A 22749-nucleotide genomic window follows, 5' to 3' on the forward strand; every position below is an offset into this window, starting at 1 on the left:
AACGAAAAGCCCGCCCCCCCCCTCGGTTTTGAGGATTAACCGCCATAGGCTGGAGCCGCCTCTTTCCCTTCAAGCGGCCAATCCGCTCGGTCCGCCGATTCTCCCAAGATGGCGTTGGCTCCGCCTCTCAGTTTCCTCCGGGAATGGAACGGGCGGGCGGTTGCGGTCGAAGCTGGGGCTCCACCCTGCGCTGGGGAGGCCGGTTTGGGTGTGTGTGCGCGCCTCGGCAGGCGGAGCGTCGGTAGCAGATTAGTTCCAGCGGCGGCGGCGGCGGCGGCGGTGGAAGCCCGAAGCGAGAGCGGCCAGCCGCTGACCTGGGGGAAGGCGCGCTTCGGTCTCTCAGTAAGCGGCGGACTTGGGCGGCAGGGGTCGGGAGGTCGGTCGGGAAGCGAGTCAGATGATGGGAGAGGCTAACGGAGGGGCGGCGGAGCTCAGGAAAGTTTCGCCGTCGGAGGGGGATTCGCGGCCATGTTGGGGAAGGTACTCGGCGGAGCCCGCGCATCTTTTAGTCGTGAGGGAACGAGAGCGGCGGGACGGGGGGGGTCCATTTCCTTCTCTGCCTCGCTTTCTTTCTTCCTTCCCTCCCTCTGGTTGCTCCTTCAGGTGCCGTCGGTTGGGGCCGTTGAGCCGAGGGGGAGGCCGTGAGGGAGTTCAGGCATCCCCGGAGCCCTCGCGTCGAGGCGGTAGCGGCGCCTGACTTGGCTTTGGCTCGGGACGCCTGGCCGCAGGAGGGCGGCAGGGAACCCGAGGGAGACGGGCCGGTCTCGGAGAGAGCTCTTTCCCCTTTGCGACAGTCTTTGCCCCCTCTTCCCAGGGGCTCCCTCGGAGCAGCCCCCGCACGAAGCGGGGAACAAGTCCCCTCAATTCTACAGCCAGAGGATGGTCGCCTCAAAGCGCTCGCAAAAAGTTTCCACCCAGTGGGAGGTGGGAGCGCCTCCTTGGTCTCTACGTTGCACCTTTGGAGTCCCGGATCGGCGTGTCGCGCCTTCTGCTTTCCTCTCGGCCAGGGGTCGGCAACCTCGGCTCTTTTATGACTCGTGGACTTCAACTCCCAGAATTCCTGAGCCAGCATAGCTGGCTCAGGAATTCTGGGAGTTGAAGTCCACGAGTCATAAAAGAGCCGAGGTTGCCGACCCCTGCTCTCGGCGAACCCGAATAACATTTTGTTTCCCACACACCCGCACCTTTCTCCGGATTGACGGACCGTCGGTCTCGATCCCTCGCTTTTTTTTCCCTTTTCTTTTTCTTTTGGGTTTCGTTCTGGCGCTGGAAGCAAAAGTTCCCGTGAGCAACGTTTTTGGAGAAGAGAAGGAAGTCGAAAGCCCGTCTGTAAAAGAAAAAAGGGAAAAAAAGGACGCGCGTGTGTTGCGTTTCTTTTCTCGAGTTTCGCGATAGAGTGCGATTGTTTTGCATCGGGAAGCGGTGAACTTCCTGCGCCTGTCAACAGGGTTAGCTAGGCGTGGATTCTTCTTTGAAAAAAGTTAGATTCTCTTGGGTTTAGTCTTGTATTCTTTCTGTGAGTTGGGCCCAGCCGAGATATTCTAAACTGCCGGTATTAAAAAAGATTACTCCCTCCTTGGATGTCTTGGAGAAAGAACTGATCCCAGTTTCGGTACTTATCCTGAAATGAAAATGCCGGTTCCTTATCAGCCTTTAATAATATTGGAATTTCACTTCCTTATTTATTTAGGAAACTCAAGAGTTACTTAACTTCAAAAACACCACTTAAAATGAGGCAGAATTAATATTGACAGAATATGAGGTTACATCAGTGAAACTGTTCTAGTTAGGTTCATTTGACACATTGATTTACAATATAATCGAGTGCATTCATACAATTGTGATTTATTCAATAAAGATGAGTGGCAAATAAATTTTCTAAATAAATAAACTTGTTTTTCTAAACAAGGTATGCCATCTTTAAAAGTACAATTATCTAGAAACAGTTTTATAAGGTGCCTAAATAGTACTTGGTAGAGGACAGGAAGGCCTGGAGGAACATTGTCCATAGGGTCGCGATGGGTCGGACACGACTTCGCAACTAACAACAAAAAAAAAATAGTACCTACTGATGAACATAGTTCATTCAAATGGTTTACTTTTTTATTTTACAGTTTTCAGGCTTTCTGTAGGATTGCTTTTTGTTAACAGATTTATATGTTTGTGAAAACATTAGTTCATTTTTATGAACAAGATTTCACTTGCTGCTCTGGTTTTAATGCTTTAAACTGATATTTTCCTTTTTTTGTAAATACAGATTATCTTATTTAAGTATTTTATTTTTAGAAAATTACTCTAATTTCTTTTATTCAATAGTACAAGAACTGTGGTTGTTAAAATGTATGTGAAATTGAGTAACCCTTTCAAAGGGGAAATTTTTAATTTTTTTGCCTACAGTATATATTTTTTCTACTGCAAATCTTGGATCTTCAATCCATTTCATGTGGATGTTTTGGCTACAAAAGTATTCCATCTATACATAAAAAATAGAAGAAAATGACAATCAGTAGAGTTCATAAGAGTAACATAGGTAAATGGGCACATTCTTGTTCCAGCAGTTTGCAGCATGACATTTAATTAAAGGCATATTAAATGTCATGAATCATTGCAATGATTTATGTTTAATTTTATTTCCTTTTAAAATGATACTGCTGACATCTGCACTTTTTACAAACACGTATGTGGATATAAATTTGAGTTTTACCCATTGCATGATTATTCTTGCAATTTGTATTAAAAACTTCTTTCTTTTATATATAAACTAGGTAGGTAGCTTTCAGATTATAAATTGTGTTCTAAAACAACAAAAACAAATAATAAAATACTATTATCTAATTATTGCAGTGCATAGACTTTGCAAAATCATAAATTTCATTTGTATGACGATTTTTTTAAACTGAAATATAGGTGCATAGTTTTGGCTTTGTATTGCTGCAGATCTTCAGAAATCAGTGTAATAGTCTCAGATTTACTGGCAGAAAGAGATTAGGCTGTTGGTAGATCAGCAGTATACTTGTTGATACCTGTTGCCATACCAATTGAGCAACATCTGTGTTTACTGCATGATCATGTGACTTTACTGTTGTATCTTTATATTCTGAACTGGCTTAGTAACACCATAAATTTAAGAATGATCCTTAAATTCAGAGGTTTAAAATTGACCAGATTTTATTGTTTTGTCCAAATGGACTACTGAGAATAAGAAAAGATCTTAAAACTTACTATTTTAGGGCCTTGTGGATTTTTTTTTGTTTTTTGCCTTGATAATTGTTAATTGTGGGATTTGTTTTTGTTAATTGAAAACTTCCTATGCATTGCAAAGATTTAAATTTTCATGCAATAAATCAGGGGCAAATCTTGTTTGTACATTTGATTATGTATTCCTGAATTTTGGAAGGGAGTAAATAGAAGGGCATAGCGGCCTAAAAGCATTGTTTCCTGCTGTGAAGGAAGAGGGATGCTTCTCTGTCTCTTTTCACTCATATGATTTACATTTTTTGAAAAAATGAATTTCCAGATAATTCCAGTGTAGAATTGAACATACATTTATATGTATTATTTATGTTTTATCTAATTTTGCCATTGAAATCATTTCCCAAAATTCTAATGATTTCAGCATAGTTAAAATATTAAATTTGCCTTCCTTTGTAAAATAATCTTTCAGGTCAGCTTCAGATTTCGCCACTATCTGTAACCTGTCAGATTCTTAATGAGTACGTTCTAACATAATACTTGAATGGTTTAACCTGGACACCTGTTTTTAGTTGTGTGGAAATTCTTGAACTTATTATGCTCTTATGTGGTATTTAGGAATCTAAAAGCAAATGTAGAGATATCCAGGTCATTATGTCTTTTATACAAATAAGGCGGTGGCCATGAAGTGGTCAGTAAATAATGGAGAAGTTCCCTGACTCAGGCTATATAATACCTACTCATCAAGAGAAGAAGAGTAACATTATAGCACTCAGGCTGAAACTACCATGGCCCAATTTTTAGAGTTCCTGGCAATTAATTCTATTCCCTACTTTTAATCTTCTTTGGTAGATTCTGGAGATTCTTGAAAGTACTTATTCTATTTTACCTCTATAGAGAATCCATGTGTGATAAGATTTGTCCATTTGGAGAAAATAAAATAAAATGCAGTTTAAAATAAGATCTTAGTCTGTCAATATATTTTTCACTCTATTGAGTAACTGGATCCCTTGTTTTGATTTTGATTAGTATTGTGGTTTTTTTTGTTCTTTGTATTTATACAATTTATAGGCCATGCAATTCCCAATTAGAAATAAGAAATAATTAAAAACAAAAAGTTTTTAACAAAAGAATTGCGAATGGCCCCAGAAACACATTAAAACACAGAAAGTCCATCTAATTTACGCTTTGCCCCAAAGTCTGGGAGAATAACTGGATTTTTTATAGGTTGAATAGCTTCCTGAACACCACTGGGGTAGGTTTGAAATTACAGTGATGCTGAAAAAATAACTTTTTGACCAAACCTGTATTTATAACTTTCACAGCATCCCTCAGTGATGTGATTGCCATTGCAATCAGTATATCTGTTCCTGTCCCCAACCTTTTTTTCCTTTTCTTTTACAAACCTAAATGGGAGGTTGAAAGGAAGGGATTACAATAAAGTAGGCAGGCACACAGTGGGGAGTACACATTGAAAGGGATGTGGTGGTATCAGTAGCTCTGAGCATGCTCAGGGACTGAGAGCCACAAGCACGTTGTACAAACTACCCAGTATATTCCTCATTGTGTGCTTAACTTTTTCTCTTATAATCCATTCCTCTCCATTCTCTCTGCTTTGTGTGGGAGAATGTAAGAAAAAAAAAATGGCTCGAGCACAGGAAAGATTGCCTACAGAAATAGTTTGTCCCCCCTCTCCTTGAGGGGGAAAAATTGAAGAGGAAGGGATTATAAAAGAGCGAACAGGCCCACAATGGGGGACACACCAGACTGTTTGCATAGCGTAGCCCATTTATCACTACTGTACATTCCTTTTGATATTTATTAATAGATTGAGTTCCAGCAACCACATACAGCAAAAAAATTCATTTCAGCCACTGTAGCTGAGACACAGATTTGGGACAGTAATATAATAAATGTTTTAAATGGTATTACTTAGAAAAATTATGAGAAAGGTAAGCACAAGCAAAAATAACTTAATTTTTTATAGTTAATAATTTCTTCATGTGAGGATAAAGCCTAAACTCTGTCTGTATATAATACTAATCTGATTTCTTTGTATAACTTTCCTAGAAAGTGCTTGAATTGATATTAATCTTTCAGCAAGATATTTAAAATTTAAGTATAACAAATTAAATAAAGGGGGAGAGCGTTCTCTGTGGGCGCGCCAGACCGTTGGAACCGCTTACCGGTTGAGCTCCGGATGGCCCCCGACCTTTGCTCCTTCCGGCGCAATCTCAAAACATTCTTTTTTGAACAAGCTGGCCTGGTCTGACGGGATGGGGTTGGGTTTTTAAAACTAGTTTTAATTTTAATATGGATTGATTTTATGGGCATGATGTTTAATGGTTTTTTAATTTTTGTATTCGATTTTTACTGTGTATTGCCCTGTTCACCGCCCTGAGTCCTTCGGGAGAAGGGTGGTATAGAAATCAAATTATTAAATTTAATTAAATTACTATGTGATTTATTTATTTTATTGTGAATGTTAGTGTAATAATGTATGATTCTACCTTTGCTTATATTACGTCCATATTGATATATGTGGAATTGATTGACTAATTACTTTCTTATAAGAAATTTGTTGAAAACCTACAGTACTCAGATGTACTATATAAATGACTATCATGGGAGTGGTGGTGGTAAAGAAAAGTCAAAATAGTGATTGAAGCACTTGTGACCACCATCTTGACTTTTTTCACTCTCCTTGTGGACAATACTGGCAGTTTATTAATAGAAGCAAAAAAATGAAAAGCATGCACCTATATGTAAAATATCTGTTCAGAGGCAATATCATGTTGAAGAGTTTGTACTGGGCATCACTTTAGCTTGAAACTGGTGATTGATAATGTGAAAAGATTAGTTATCACTTATACTTGTGTAATATGTGTACTATTTCTCTAATTAGAGGGTTGTTTTGGATGATCATGTAGGCAATACTGTACAGATGTATCTGTTCCCTTTCAAGTGATTTTTAAAACTTTAAATAAGCTTCTGTAAGGAAATGAGAAATAATAGTTTCTAGACTTCTAAAAGTGATTCAGAATACAGCCGAAAGCTAAGGACATGGTTATTACTCTGTGGCTTCCCTTTAGCAGAGTATTTTTGGTTTATATTTACTTTCATTTGCTTCATCTGCTTTTTTGACTATTGTACCCTGTCATGGTTCTTTAGTTTTACCTTTGTGAGAAATCTTCTCATGAGATCTTAGTCCTATTATTGTGATAGTGGGCAACTCCTCCCCCCATTTCGGGGGCCACGTACAGGGAGTGCAGAATTATTAGGCAAATGAGTATTTTGACCACATCATCCTCTTTATGCATGTTGTCTTACTCCAAGCTGTATAGGCTCGAAAGCCTACTACCAATTAAGCATATTAGGTGATGTGCATCTCTGTAATGAGAAGGGGTGTGGTCTAATGACATCAACACCCTGTATCAGGTGTGCATAATTATTAGGCAACTTCCTTTCCTTTGGCAAAATGGGTCAAAAGAAGGACTTGACAGGCTCAGAAAAGTCAAAAATAGTGAGATATCTTGCAGAGGGATGCAGCACTCTTAAAATTGCAAAGCTTCTGAAGCGTGATCATCGAACAATCAAGCGTTTCATTCAAAATAGTCAACAGGGTCGCAAGAAGCGTGTGGAGAAACCAAGGCGCAAAATAACTGCCCATGAACTGAGAAAAGTCAAGCGTGCAGCTGCCAAGATGCCACTTGCCACCAGTTTGGCCATATTTCAGAGCTGCAACATCACTGGAGTGCCCAAAAGCACAAGGTGTGCAATACTCAGAGACATGGCCAAGGTAAGAAAGGCTGAAAGACGACCACCACTGAACAAGACACACAAGCTGAAACGTCAAGACTGGGCCAAGAAATATCTCAAGACTGATTTTTCTAAGGTTTTATGGACTGATGAAATGAGAGTGAGTCTTGATGGGCCAGATGGATGGGCCCGTGGCTGGATTGGTAAAGGGCAGAGAGCTCCAGTCCGACTCAGACGCCAGCAAGGTGGAGGTGGAGTACTGGTTTGGGCTGGTATCATCAAAGATGAGCTTGTGGGGCCTTTTCGGGTTGAGGATGGAGTCAAGCTCAACTCCCAGTCCTACTGCCAGTTTCTGGAAGACACCTTCTTCAAGCAGTGGTACAGGAAGAAGTCTGCATCCTTCAAGAAAAACATGATTTTCATGCAGGACAATGCTCCATCACACGCGTCCAAGTACTCCACAGCGTGGCTGGCAAGAAAGGGTATAAAAGAAGGAAATCTAATGACATGGCCTCCTTGTTCACCTGATCTGAACCCCATTGAGAACCTGTGGTCCATCATCAAATGTGAGATTTACAAGGAGGGAAAACAGTACACCTCTCTGAACAGTGTCTGGGAGGCTGTGGTTGCTGCTGCACGCAATGTTGATGGTGAACAGATCAAAACACTGACAGAATCCATGGATGGCAGGCTTTTGAGTGTCCTTGCAAAGAAAGGTGGCTATATTGGTCACTGATTTGTTTTTGTTATGTTTTTGAATGTCAGAAATGTATATTTGTGAATGTTGAGATGTTATATTGGTTTCACTGGTAAAAATAAATAATTGAAATGGGTATATATTTGTTTTTTGTTAAGTTGCCTAATAATTATGCACAGTAATAGTCACCTGCACACACAGATATCCCCCTAAAATAGCTATAACTAAAAACAAACTAAAAACTACTTCCAAAAATATTCAGCTTTGATATTAATGAGTTTTTTGGGTTCATTGAGAACATGGTTGTTGTTCAATAATAAAATTAATCCTCAAAAATACAACTTGCCTAATAATTCTGCACTCCCTGTATTTTGCCAGATACAAGCTGGATCAATTCAGTTGTTAACTTGTATAAGTAGGTAGAATATTAGGCAAAAAAGGGGCTACAAATATGGAGCAGATGATCTGATAATATAATTTATTTGTGGATATCTCTGACATCTTTACTTTCTGAAAGAGCCTACTAAAGAATAGATTTTGGTCTTTTCAAAATGTACAAGGGTGATAGACAAATATTAGTATATATTTAAATATTCTATACTGGATATCACATTGGATACCAGTACATTGGCTATTATGCTCCAGGCAGTATTAAATTTGTGGTTATGATATTAATACCAATAAGTAGATAGACATTATTCCATAAATAAAACACTCAAATTTCCACCTTTTTCAATTTGGTAAGGCAGCAAAGTACAAAGTTTCCCTGTATGCTATCAAGTTAACATCATATTATTAGTTATTCCTGCAAAACACTGCTATTTATCATTTTGATATGATTCAAAACAGAAAATGCTGTATAAGTAGCATCAAAATCAGTGGGGGATCTTGAATTTCTTATAGTATTGGAATGTTGTATGGCTGCAAAGCTTTATCTGTCAAACCAACTTTTTGTGCATATTGTTAATGGAACTTTCCCGGGTAATCCCAGTATTATAATCCGATTGTGGAAATCATTATGCCAGTCATGTCCAGTTTTAAGGGGTGGGGCTTAACTCTGACTCACAGTTGAAGAGCCAGCATTGTCTGAAGACGCTTCTGGGTAATGTGACCGGCATAACTATACCGCCAAAAGTGCATGGAATGCTGTTACCTTCCCACCAAAGTGGTACCTATTTATCTACTTGTATTTGCATGCTTTCAAACTGCTAGGTTGGCAGGAGTTGGGGCAAGTATAATAATACTGCAAGGCATATAGCCCGTATATTTGTTCTGCCACCAACTATCCTCTACTTCCCTATCCTTCCATGCCAAACATAAATATCTAGAAAGTATTTTACTCATATTCAGATGAACCCGAACAAGAGCATTCTTCATATCTCTAACTTAGCATATGTAGTTTAAGGATGTTGCAGTGGGTTTGAATGTACACCTATGCCATCTATCTATTTTTACCACTCGTGTGAATGGTCTCAGCAGCTCTGTCAAGTACTGGCAAGGCAACCAAAGTTGTGTCATGGCAGACATATGAAATGTGCCACAAATAGCTTTTTTAAATAAAGGAAAATAGTGTATTGTAACTACTATTGAAAATATTTTATCTCAAACTTTTTACTCACAGTAAATTTGATTTGGGGCCTACTACAATGGAATAACTGAAAACATGATGTTATGGGAAGAGAGCTATGTTAGTCTGTGTTGGCAAGAAAATATAGTGGGAAGCCCGGGAGTTAATCAAAAGGAAAGTATCTAAAGTTCTTAGAAAAAAATGATTGAATCCTTATAATATGTATATATTTAAACAATTTTTAAAACTAAGCTAATACTGTAACATTTCTAGACAAACTTCTATCCAAGTATCTTGCATTATATACATCCACATAACCTTTTTTTTTCTTGTGCATATCTGGAATTTAAATTAGACAGCAGTAATTAGATAACAATGAATACTGTATGTCTTCCTTCTTGAATAATTGAAGTATACGTTGAACAATTGCTTACTGCTAAGTGGATGAATAATTGATTGAAAGTGCATAGAAGTAATTGTAACATATTTGGTTTTATTCTAATTTCATGTTATTGTGTTTTTTTCTTTTCCTGAGATGGTTTATCGGTAATCTACCGTATTTTCCACAAATTCACCATGATAATTGGATTACTTTGAGGGAAAGATCATACATTGCAGTAGATCATAATGTGATTTATTTGGTTTTGATTTAATGTGCAGTCTTATATAAGCCATTATAGTTTGTAAACTGAACTATGGGTATCAGAGAACCAACCATTGTGATCTATTCAACCTAATTAAAATAAATCTTGGCTTAATTCATTGTGTGAAATTAGTTTAGTGACAAACTCATTAAGGTTATCAGTGTGTATTATAGTTAAGCAAATATTTTCCTGAATTCTAAAACTTCCTGGAAACAGGTAGTTGTCTGTGACTGTGACTGTGACTGTATCATTCCATTAATGTAATTGTAGTTCAGCATCATTAAAACCTTACTATTACCTTCATTTAAAACTGTTCTGCACTCCGCCTATATGTTTATGGATGCTAAAGTGGTGCCTTTTTTGACAGGAGAAAAAAGTGGCTGTGTTTGTGAAATTCATTGTGGTGTAACTAACAATAGGAATTACTACATAACTAGAGCTTTGGACTCTGTCTGTTTTTTGGATGAAAGCATTATTAAGGAACTGATACTTGGGTCATAATTTATTTATTTCCTTTCCTAGTTCTCCAAAAGATCATTTTTAACTGATAATCTTTAATTTAAAAACTGAAACACTTGATTCAGCTAGGAATTTTAAATTCCACATTCTGTATTCAATCACAATTTATATTAGGCTCTTGTGAAATGAATAATTATATTCTTGGTATCTTTGGTCTGCAATTTTACTTTTACTTTTTTCTATGAGATACTTAACAAAAATAACAGCCAATTTCTTCTCTTCATGTGCTATAATTAAGTCTTGTTCCTAATGTTTTAGGTAGAGAAATTCAACTATGAACTATTGAGCAGAGTCAGATTTTGCAAATGTTTACCACTTAATCCGGATAAAGTTGCAAAATATTGCATTGTTTTGTGTTACATTTGTAATTGAGAGATGTGGCATATAAATGTAATAATAAATAACATCCATTTCTATTTAGGAAAAGAAGCCTATATATAAGAAAGGCTCAAGTCCGATGCTTTTCATTTCTAAGATGAAAAGCAGAGCTGATTAGAGAATTGGAATGGACTTTTCAGATCTAGTCCACTCCAGTCCCTGCTCAGTAAAGGATACAAGTGTAGCATTCCTGATGTAATTATTACTGAATGAGGACATTAGATTAAAAGATCAGTGCTGTATAGTAAAGTGTTAGTTATAGTTTGGATTAGATGTCAAAGCCCAGAAATAGCATGTTGTATTTTTATAGACAGCACACTAAAAAGCAGAGACATCACCCTGTCAACAAAAGTGCGTATAGTCAAGGCTATGGTCTTCCCAGTTGCAATGTATGGCAGTGAAAGTTGGACCATAAAAAAGGCTGAGCACCAAAGAATTGAGGCCTTTGAACTATGGTGCTGGAGAAGACTCCTGCGAGTCCCTTGGACTGCAAGGCGATCAAACCGGTCAGTCCTAGAGGAGATCAACCCTGACTGCTCTTTAGAAGGCTAGATCCTGAAGCTAAAACTCAAATACTTTGGCCACCTAATGAGAAGGAAGGACTCACTGGAGAAGAGCCTAATGCTGGGAAAGATTGAGGGCAATAGAAGAATGGAACGACAGAGAATGAGGTGGCTGGTTGGAGTCACTGAAGCAGTAGGCGTGAGCTTAAATGGATTCCAGAAGATGGTAGAGGACAGGAAGGCCTGGAGGAACGTTGTCCATAGGGTCGCGATGGGTTGGACACGACTTCGCAGCTAACAACAATTTTTATAGGTATAAGTGGAAGAATAACTAGATTGGGGTCTAGTTAATCAGTGTTTTTCAACCTCAGCAACTTTTAAGATGTGTGGATTTCAGTTTCTAGAATTCTCCAGGCAGCACCTTGGCTGGGATATTCAAAGTCAAAGTCCACATACCTTGAGAAACACTGTACAATAGTGGGTTGTTCAGTGAAAATTAGGATGAACTTTTCAAATCAATGTTAATACCATTATTGGCTCTATATTAAACAGCAGTCTTCAACTGCTATGGTGCTGCAAAAGGTCTATGTGTGTATCGCATCAGTGAGCCACAAATAAATGACAGGAAGTGTTGCATAGCTGCATAGCTAGAGCCCCATTGCTATGACATCGCCAGAGCCCAACTGCCTCCATTTCTCCTCTCAGGTCTCAGCAACCTGTGATGTCACAAGACTTCCAGTTTTGTAACCTGGAAGTCCCACCTATGAGATTTATATCCACACAAGTGAACATGTTGACAGTGTACTATAATCTGAAAAAGGTGAAAAAGCACTGTGTTAAAGTATAGGAATAAAGATGAGATTGAACTTTATATGGGAATGTCATATGACTTTATAGGCATAGCTGAGGTCTGATGCAAGGATTTTCACATCTGGAGTACAGTAGTTGAAAGATACAGTTCATTCACATGAAAGAAAAATGGTAGAATGGCAAATGGAATAATATGTTAAAATAGTCATATCTATATCTTCAATTTGAAGGTCCTAAACTGCTGGGACTCCTGCAGCAATAAAACCTTTTTCACTTCCACTTTATGTAAAAGTGAGTGATCTAAAAGAAGAAAAGACCATGTCAGCCTCCTTTGTTGAGGGAAAGGGGGAGATTTAACAAAAACACTTCTAGTCCTGCTGTTTTGTTTAGGTTACTGAGGAGGAACAAATCTGTCAATCTAATATTTCCCTTGTGGAATCTGAAGCTCAGAAACTTGGAGAGTGAGCCAAGAGTTCCCTCCAGTGAGGGAACAGAGTCATAGCATTTAAAAACCAGAAAACAACCCGGCTTTGTGATAATCATCTCACCTCACTATAACTGAGTTGGTGCTGGAGAGTGGTTTTAACTGTAGGAACACAGGTGCCTGGAGCTGCTTTCTAACTGGTTTAAAATTCTCGTATAGAAAATGCCTAAATAGAAGGATTAAATAAAAGTTATTAAATAAAAGTTATTGCTAATGTATGTGACCATTCTCATATGTATAAAGAGAAGGTGTGACAGATCTTTCAAAAAGGCATGAAGAAGGGACTAGCACTGATGTTTTCTATTTGGGTAATGAAACGTCTGCTAGAAAACAAGCAAGCTCAGAGAGCACAAAGGTCCCCCACACAAAGTTGTGACTTCTCATGAGGGCAAACTCTGCCAATCATAATTTCTTCAGAAAGTTTCTGACTTTTTTTGTTATTTTACTTCTTCAGAGGATGGAGAAAGGGAAAAGAATATCAGAGTATGAGATCAGCTCAATGTGGAAGATTTAATAATGTGGGAATAATGAAATTTTGGGAGGAATTTGTTACACTGGAATTCTTGATTTTGAGAAAGATTGAATCTGAGTGTAGAGATGTACAGATATCAGATAAGTGTTTCTCAATCTGTTTATAGCCACCTCTTGATTCTTTTGGTGTAATAAAGTACTAAGGTGAGATAAGTTGTAAAACCAGCCTAATGCCCAGTAATTCCATCCTGTCACACAGTGTTGCCTTCTCATAGAAAGAGATTAATTATAAAGTCATTATAGCCAATCTATTAAAATAGCAGAACAGGCATGCTCTTTCTTTTGAATGAGTTTTTCTTGTTTTAGTGTTTAGAAAGACCCATTTTTTCCTCAGAATAGTTTCATTCACCATAGAAATAGTTTTAATAATTTGCAAGCTATATATTTTCTTTAAAAGCAGCTAGAAAGTGCAAGGAATTCCATTTCTGCTATTTTTTGGCATTCACTATTCTAGAACACTTTTATTCTGATTTGAACAACATTGCTCAAAAGTTTTTTTAAAATTAGAATTCCAATTAAAGTTGCTATCCAAACTGAGCAAATCTAGTGAGTATAAATATGTTAAGACTCCTTCAAAATGGTTTTTTCTGTTTCTCCTTACACAAGTGCTAAAAGAGATTTTCTTGTGAATACATTAATCTATTTAAAATCTCATTAGAACTGAGTGATTACCATGGCTCCAGTCCTTTAATAGGTCCAGGCATCTATGAGTAACAGTTGAACTATATTTTAGATAACATAAAAGTTGCAAATGTATACTGAATGATAAGATTACTACCTGTGCATTCTAATATAAAAATAAGCATGTAGGGGTAAACTACATGTAAAAGTATAAATGGGAAAGGAGATTTCTGTAGCTTCTAGTTTTGTTTCATTAGAACAGGGGTGTCAAACTCAATTTCATTGAGGGCCGCATCAGCATTGCGGTTGCCCTCAGGGGGCCGGGTGGGTGTGGCCAGGGTGGGAGTGGCCTACTGGGTGGGCGTGGCTGGAGTGCGTATAGGCCTACTGGGTGGGTATGGCCAACTCTACATGGTTCGCATCAAGGGTGCCTATGGGGGCCTGGGCAGGAGTGGGACAGATATGAGGGTCTCTGGCAGGAGGAGGGTCTCTGGGCCATGGCCATGGCAGTGGGGGCTGTTCCCTCACTGTTTCCAGGATGGCTTCGTGGGCCGCATGAAACCACTTTGCGGGCCGGATCCGGCCCCCGGGCCTTGTGTTTGACATGTCTGCATTAGAATATCAGTTCCTCCTGAAACAATTGTAAATGTGTATAAAATATTGATTGTAATTATCCATGGTTAACAATTCTTAGGTTGATCTATAAGCATATTCATGTAGAGCCAGTTTGGGATAATGGTTCAGGCTAGAAGTCTTCAGGCTAGAAACCAAAAAATTGTGAGTTATAGCCCTATCTTAAGCATATAACCAGCTGGGTGATCTTGGGCTAATTGCTACAGTTCTCAGGAGTAACAAATTACCTAAAGGTACAACTTTTAAGCATGTATGTATGTGATGTACTATACTTCCTAGTTTCTGTGCTTTAAGAAATTTATATAAACATTCTTCCATGTTGCTTTTACATATATGTATAATTTGCTTTTATTGTGGTGCAAATTTGAGCTTGATTTTGGGAAACCTGTATAATTTTTTTTCCACACAACATATTAAAAATTATAGGGAACATTGGTGCATGGTTAAAAGAAGTAAGAGAAAAGGAGGAGCGAGAAAATTTTGGGAGTAGTACAGCCACAGGCCACACAAAGAGGTGGGGAGAAGAGGAGAGAGGCATACTAGTTAGTCCTACTTGCCTCACATGACTTGTCTGGATTGTCTCAAGTAAAATCTGGAACTTCCAATATTGTATTGGTTTTGGTTCTATTAGCTCACAATCTGTCTCATTTATTTCATACACAATTTAAATGAACCACAAAGTGGTTAATTGAAAATTCAAGTCACAGCTTTCAAGTAGCAATGTTCCCTACCAAATTCAATAGGGTTCTCCTGCATCCATATATTGTTGGTCCTACTGGTAGACCAGACTCAGAAAACAACTCTGCAGGAAGACTACAACCATTTCTATTGAGATTGGCTATAATAACAAGATCTTGCAAGAGGGATGGTGCTATATCTCTTCCTCCTACTTATAGTTCAGTGTATTAGGGAGGCAAGCGACTGAGCTGCTTCTGTTTGTTACCTTGTTTTGGATTTAAAAAAAATGTTTCTCCTTTTTTCCTGCACAACGCCTTTAAGGTCGTCATTTTTACTCTGTTCATACACGGAGTGGAAGATTGTCTCCAATTCTGAAGAGTGTTTTGGGGGTTTTAGTTGATGCCCTAGAAATTCCCTCTTATTTTTGAAAACATCCTGTATATATTTAAATAAGGGTGGGGAGGCGTTGTCAGCTCTATATGTTATGCTTCATGTATAGCTTTTGATTGAATAGCTGCAGTGCCTTAATTATTTATTCTTCTCTGTTGTAGGAACGTGGTGAAACATGGTGGATCGCTTGGCAAACAGTGAAGCAAATACTAGGCGAATAAGCGTAGTGGAAAACTGTTTTGGAGCTGCTGGTCAGCCTCTGACCATTCCTGGCCGTGTCCTCATTGGTGAAGGAGTATTAACAAAGCTGTGTAGGAAGAAACCAAAAGCAAGGCAGTTTTTTTTATTCAATGATATCCTTGTATATGGTAACATTGTTATCCAGAAGAAGAAATATAATAAGCAGCATATCATTCCTCTTGAAAACGTCACTATTGAATCTATCCAAGATGAGGGGGATTTGCGGAATGGATGGCTTATCAAAACTCCAACTAAATCTTTTGCAGTATATGCTGCTACTGCCACAGAAAAATCTGAATGGATGAACCACATAAATAAATGTGTTTCTGATTTGCTGTCCAAAAGTGGGAAGACGCCCAGTAATGAGCATGCAGCTGTCTGGGTACCCGACTCAGAAGCCACTGTTTGCATGCGCTGCCAGAAAGCAAAATTTACCCCTGTGAATCGTCGACACCACTGTCGGAAATGTGGATTTGTTGTCTGTGGACCCTGCTCTGAAAAGAGGTTTCTTATTCCCAGTCAGTCTTCCAAGCCTGTGCGAATCTGTGACTTTTGTTATGAATTCCTTTCCATGGGAGAGATGTCAACAGGCCAGCCTACAAGATCAGACTCTTATAGCCAGTCACCAAAGCCTCCTTTAAATGACATATCAGATGATGATGATGACGATGACAGCAGTGACTAAATAATGGAAGAAAATATTTTTATATTACAGTTGGTGTTTGAACTTGAGTTGTTGTATGAAAAACCTCTAGTTACAAGTTCTCCTGAGAAATCTACCCTAGCCATTAAATTTGCCTGAAAAACCTTTGAATCATATGTGCCTCAGTATTTAAACCTCCAAAAATGTCATTACTCTTTCTGCAGGGATTGACTGTTGCAAATACTTTCCAGCCACGTATACTTGATTTTCTTTCTACAAGTGAATTGGTTAGCAGTTCCCCTTCTCTGAACAGGAAGATTAGAAAATATAGCACAATTGTTTTCTTTGCAGTTTGTACTGATAAGTATTCCATTGTATGAATTCTTTTAATATTAGGATAGGGGAATTAAACCTGTATGAAACTGGTAATTTGGTTAGCAGATTGAAAAGGACATCTAACCAAACTTTGAAACTGATAGTTTACTTTTATTCTATATATTATAAATTCTGAAATGTTAACTATTTAAAAGCAATGCAAAATGTTATACACCAAGCAGTGCCTTGTAATGATTGCACTGTTGCAGGAAAAAAAATAACCTTGCACCCTCTGGCATGATCTAAGAAATGGTGCTGTTAGGATTAATTGCTCTTGTATAATGGGATTTCAGTAATAAGAGTTGTGATTTCATCCCTAGAACTGAGGGCTGTCCAGCATTTCCTTGCACAAAGACGCAAGATGAAGACAGATTCAATACTATTGCACAATTATTATTGTGAGTTGATCACAAGCATGGTGCTCCCACAAAATGAATAAAACTAATGGGGGCTTTTAAGAAATTAATTTTTCAGATAGATTGATAGCTAAACTACTTTCAAACTTGTATGATATTGTTAAATGTTTATAATTATCAGGTATGGTTAAGTGAAAACTCTTGTCTCAGATCATGTTATTTGCTGTAATGTTTTGATTTGATATTTAAATCCTTAGATCATTCACTAACATTTTTAAACTATAGGACGTGGATTTAAAAATAAACTGTGTTCTAAAAGCACAAATTGGGAGAATAGGCTAGCTATTCATTTGAAATAACAACATTTGTACACAGCTGACCTCAAGATGTAAATGAATTGCAGGTGACTTTATTTTAAATGTCTAAAACCAAGCCCTGACAAATAGTACAAAAGGTGTTTCCAGTAAATTTCTTAGTTTGTACAATATTCTTTCTACAATGGTGTCAATTTTAGAAAAATGTCAACTTACCTATAAAGTTTTGTAAAATCCCACAACATATTTCTATTTTTATATAATAGTACGTTTAATTGTTTTACACAGAAGTCTCTTGACGGAATTGTGTGGGAATTCAATAGCACCTGAGAATTTATAAATAATATGCTGAATATTATTTGTGCAAAAATTATATTGAGTAATGTGCTTAGTAAGTCACAATTTCGGCACTGTTTTCTTTTCTGTCTGACTATATTTATTAAATAAATCATTAGATTTGCATCTGTGAACTTGTCTACCACTCTATAATCTAGTTGAATGAAGAGTATAATACCAAGTTGGGGCAAAAAAAAGTCATATGAGGAATCTAGCTATAAAGTGATGAAGCGTGGGCTCTATTGACTTGCTTAGAATCTGTAGAAAAGCTGTATTGATGGTGAGAATCCAAAAGGCTAAATTCCCAGTTGATACTCAAATGCCTAAACAAATGCCTAAATAGAGAAGGGCCTTGCATTAATGCTGGGAGTTCAAACTTATGCACATAATTTTTGAAACGCTCAGGTCTCCCACAGCTTTCCTATGTTCCTTGAACTCTAAAATTCAATATTTGAGGACACAATATTTGAAAGTTTCATTTAATTGTAGTAAAGGTAGTTTTAATAGAATGATTATTTTTAGTATACTATAATATACACAACAGCTTCATCCTGACAATAATTAACTTCAGTGATGCTTGTCCTTACGCAGTTATGAAGAGATTGAAGGCTTCCTCTATGTTAACCAAAGTTTAGTGTATAGTCTGAACCCCATATTGTGGTTAATCTTATAGGCAAATCACATAAACTATAGAGTGAAATTGGACTGAATTTAGATAATTTGACAAACAAATTAATTCTAAAACTTTTAAGGCTAACGTTAGAGGCGATCATCTGGGGTTCACTGAGGCTTATTCTTATGGCAGACCATATACTTACATTATGTCTGATCAAGGCCTTCTCTTGTGTCTGATAATAAGCACTAAAGATGATTGTCTATCTGTGCATTAATATTTCCATAATTACTATTGATGCTTGGAAACGGATAGTTTGAAGGATGTCCTCCAATGTGTGCTTCTTTATGAAGAAGCCAATGAAAACTTTTTGAATTGGCTGGATATGTTATACTTTATTTTTTTCTACTGATTAGTTAAATCTTCCTTTCTCTGTAACCCAGATATGAACTGTAGGTTATGTGCATATAATTCAATTTTCTTAATGCTTAGTCTACATTGTGTAAAAATCTGTATTCAGTATTGAATGTAATTTTTATATTTGCCCAGTTATCTTTATATGCTGCACATATGCTTCAGCACTTTCATTTATTTGGCCACAAGCTCCTCCTATCAGTCCTCAAATCCAGTCATTGCATACAAATGAAATTTGCATATGCTACAATTAATCCCTGATGCTGTTTCCAATTGACAATGTAAAATAAGTAATCATAAGATTATGAGTGTGAAAGAAGGTTACTAATTTTATGATTTTGCTCATAATTTTATATTGGAAAGCTATTTTGTGTGTTAAGTCAACTTTGTGAAAGGCTTAATAAATGATTTTGTAATTTTGTCAGACTATGCTGTTTTCATTAAATCTGAGGGCAACTATCAATAAACAAGGCTTTTTTGCTTGCTCCTACAGTGTGTAAAAAGAAATTAAAAGTGCACTGTGAAAAAGATATAGTTAAACATTACTTACAAGTTCGAGAAATTTTAATATGAAAAGAGGATTTTGGAATGCTTCCATAGGTGATCAAAGATGTTATTTCTTAAAATTAAGGGTGGCAACCAGTCAAAGAACTTGTTTATTTTTAAATGATTGATTTGTTCAAATACACAGGGAAACGTCTATTTTTGTAAATAGTAAATGACTCTGAATGTATAACTTGCAACTTAATGAAGTAGCTTGATATGAACAGAAGAAATGGTCATTATATCCCTTAGATGTTTTCTTAACTGCTGTTTAATTAAATTTCTGTAATTTGCACCAAGACCCTTTGTTCTCCAACATTTCTTATGTTCCTAGGATCCCAGGTGCAAGATTTAATTTCTGGCTGAAGGTTCTCTGGAATAATGCTGTTGCTTAACTACACTGGCTTTAAGTCCCATTTTTGTTGTAGTTATATTTGGCAATATTTGAGGGGTCTAAAAAGGAAAATATTTAACTTGAAAAAAATTCTGATAAAATGGTAGAGATGAATAAAAGAAGCAAAACGTTTTGGAGGCTGAAATCCAAGCTTTTTCTGTTCAGGCTTGCTAAACTTGAGGGTTATTTTTTTTCTTTTATGGATTTGAATACTATAACATTTGAACATGTGCCACATTCCTGAATGCCACAGGGCTTTTGCAAAAAGTCCTCATTTCTCTGTATCAGTGTTGTAACACAATTTGCAAACTAATCTTACATTGGTAGTTTATACCCCCACCCCCCAAATACATATCCTTCATTCCTTGCTGAAACTGGAGGGAAGGCACAAGGGTGGAGAGCTTGTTTTCCAGTTGAATCACAACACATCTCTTGGGAGAAATTGTGGATTGCTTGTAGCCCAAGAACAAAAAGAAGATCTTCCTGTTAATTGCCAAATGTAGCAAAAACTGACATAGGTTTGTGTTGTGTGAGTTTCTATGTGTTCAGGCATAATACGTATCTAGATTTGATTTACTCTTGACACCACCCGAGGGTATTAGTGGGGAAGTTAAAACATTCAGAATAGTCTGATAATTGCCTAATTAATTAAAGCCTATTCCTTTTTGATCTGCATTGGTAACACCCATTAAAAAGGGACAGGGCTTCAATTTTGTAATCACATTTTGATGTTTTGACCCAACAGTAATTACTTCTAAGTTTTTAAAGCAATATAACAGATCCTATAACTCTTAATGATATATTGAAAAACTAATTGCAATATTTTAGATTTATGTATTTTACTCTTTTTATTCTGTCTATATTTATACTTCTTGAAAATGTCTAATAAAAATTTTATTTACCCTTTCTCATTAGGCTTTCATCTGAAAACCCCAAATACAAATATAGAAACATTCCTTTTTAAACTGATTTTTTTCCTCATGTCAGTGACTTCCCATTATCCCCTATTCCCCAGGGGGAATCTGTTAAAGGCCATATAATGATGAGAAGGACAAGATGGAAACGTGAGCATCATTGCTCCCTTTTTTCTTATTTTCTAAAACTCCTCCCATAGTGGATTTCTGGAGAACAGGATTGCTCTCAGCAGAAATCCAACTTGTGGCTTGCAAAAGGGTTTCAGAATTACTGTATGTTGAGGGCTATGGAGTTGCCTCTCTTGTAAGCAGGATATAGAGTGACCACAAACTGGTTTTTAGAGAGTCTGAGGTCTGGCAGTTAAGTGTAGTTCCACATGTTGACCATTAAATTAAACACACCCTCAATCAAAAGGAGCAACTCTGAACTATTAATAGAACTAGCTCTGTTCAGTTTAAAAAAAGAAACCCAGAAAATAGCAATAATGATGGATAAAGAATAGGGAAAAACAAAGCCAAAAGCAATAAAAACAGGACTTGGTTGAGAGTTTTGTGGTCTCACTGTAGTTTTGTTTTTAAGCTGGTTTGTAATTTGAGGGGGTCTTTGGTGGTTTTCTTGTAGATGTTTCCTTACCCAAACTAGATAACATCAGTGCACTGATGATGTTACCTAGTTTGTTTCATGAAATGTCTGCAAGGAAACGACCACCAAGGACCCCTCATTTCAACCCTGACCTACAAATATCCTTCTTTATTGGTATGTAGTTTGTTTGCACAGCTTAGCACAGGAACGTTCAGAGTTCCTCTGTGTTGCATCAGAGTCACAAGATCTTGATGCATCATCCGAGGCCAAATTTCATTTTATTTCATCACAAAACAGTTGATGACTATTTGGAGAAGGAAAGTTATGCTCTAACATTAATGGAACAATGTATGTTTATGTTTTGCTTTCTTTTAACATGTTACACATAGATTGTAAGATTGTGGCTTTGTGTTCAAAAGCCTTCTGAATCCTAAGATGATCCATTTACAGCTCTGAGTTGGATCATGCTTCCTTTGAATAGAGTTCATTCATAAACTAGTTCACAGCCTGAGCAGTAAAAGGAAACTATGGCCAAGGAGAGCCTTTGGACAATTATATCTGATATGCTAGCTGTGTCCTTTCTTTAATCAGGAAGTACAGTACATATACATTCATGCCCTTGTCACCTCATGGTTGGACTACTACAATTTGTTCTTTGTGGAGTTGCTCTTGAAGACTATCTGCAACTGTTCAACACACACTGCCAAGTGGCTATGGGTGCGCCTATCTTTGCTAATATCTCTGTTCAAGAAGCTGCACTCTTGGTCAGTCATCTAGGTACAGTTTAAATTGCTGGTTATTACCTTACCTCAGTGTCTGGATATTTCCAAGACTGCCTGATCTGAAATGATTCTGTAGTTAAATCAGGGAGAGGCCTTTTGAGGATCCAGTTCCAAAGAAAGGTCCATTGTAGGGACTCTATTGTCAATGCTACCCCCATTTCTGTGGAACAATTTGTACCACCTTCTTGAAGGGTTTCTTTGGGCCTGATGAAGCAATTGGGGATGTAAAATTCAGGCTTGCTGTGGGGACTTTCAATAAACAAAATTTTACCATCCCCTTAAGTGAATTGGTTACTAAAGATAAAAAAATCAATTATGTTTCTTTAGAGAGGCCTGATGGTTAGGCAAGAATGGGCAAATTAGTTGCAGTCTGTGATCTGGGGCTGACTTTGCATTTATGACTATTTGCATATATATCTTCAAAAACCAGTTGACAGTGGGTCTGATGGAGCAAGAACATGGAGTTTATCCTGACTGGAGTTCACTAAAGCTGAAACCATTTTGAAGTATTGTTTCCTGAGGTAGATTTTGCTTCTTGTTCCGGTATGTTCTTAGGGATATATGTACATTAGCAGGTATTATAAAGTTATTGGGCACTATATAACCCAAGGGAAATGAAATTTTCTAGTGCAAACTCTGGTCAGCTTGATGTTTTGGGGAAATGGGGAACACTTGACAATGAATGCCTGAAATTGGAGAATGAAGACAATTGTGAACTAGTTTCTAGATGACATGTATATTACTAATTATTCTGTGACAAATACTAAAACCTCCATTCAACGTTATAATATTAAATCCAGCAACAAAGCATGAAAGGGACATTGAATAACATACAA

General features: G+C 37.4%; 2 protein-coding genes across 2 annotated transcripts in view; both read left to right on the plus strand.

The window, feature by feature from the left end:
- The window catches only part of NDUFAF6 (NADH:ubiquinone oxidoreductase complex assembly factor 6), a 310512-nt gene that overhangs the window by 138250 nt on the left and 149513 nt on the right, over positions 1-22749 (plus strand). The window lies entirely within an intron of this gene.
- On the plus strand, positions 151-19123 carry PLEKHF2 (pleckstrin homology and FYVE domain containing 2). Its single transcript, XM_081325170.1, has 2 exons — positions 151-342; positions 15568-19123. Exon 2 carries the CDS (start codon positions 15582-15584, stop codon positions 16329-16331), a length of 750 nt encoding a protein of 249 aa, XP_081181296.1. The 5' UTR covers positions 151-342; positions 15568-15581; the 3' UTR covers positions 16332-19123.

The sequence above is a fragment of the Vipera berus genome, assembly GCF_964194415.1.
Source record: "Vipera berus genome assembly, chromosome: 3".
Lineage (NCBI taxonomy): Eukaryota > Metazoa > Chordata > Lepidosauria > Squamata > Viperidae > Vipera > Vipera berus.

Coding starts and splice junctions, on each gene's coding strand:
- PLEKHF2 (XM_081325170.1), top strand. CDS start 15,582: ATGGTGGATCGCTTGGCAAACAGTGAAGCAAATACTAGGCGAATAAGC.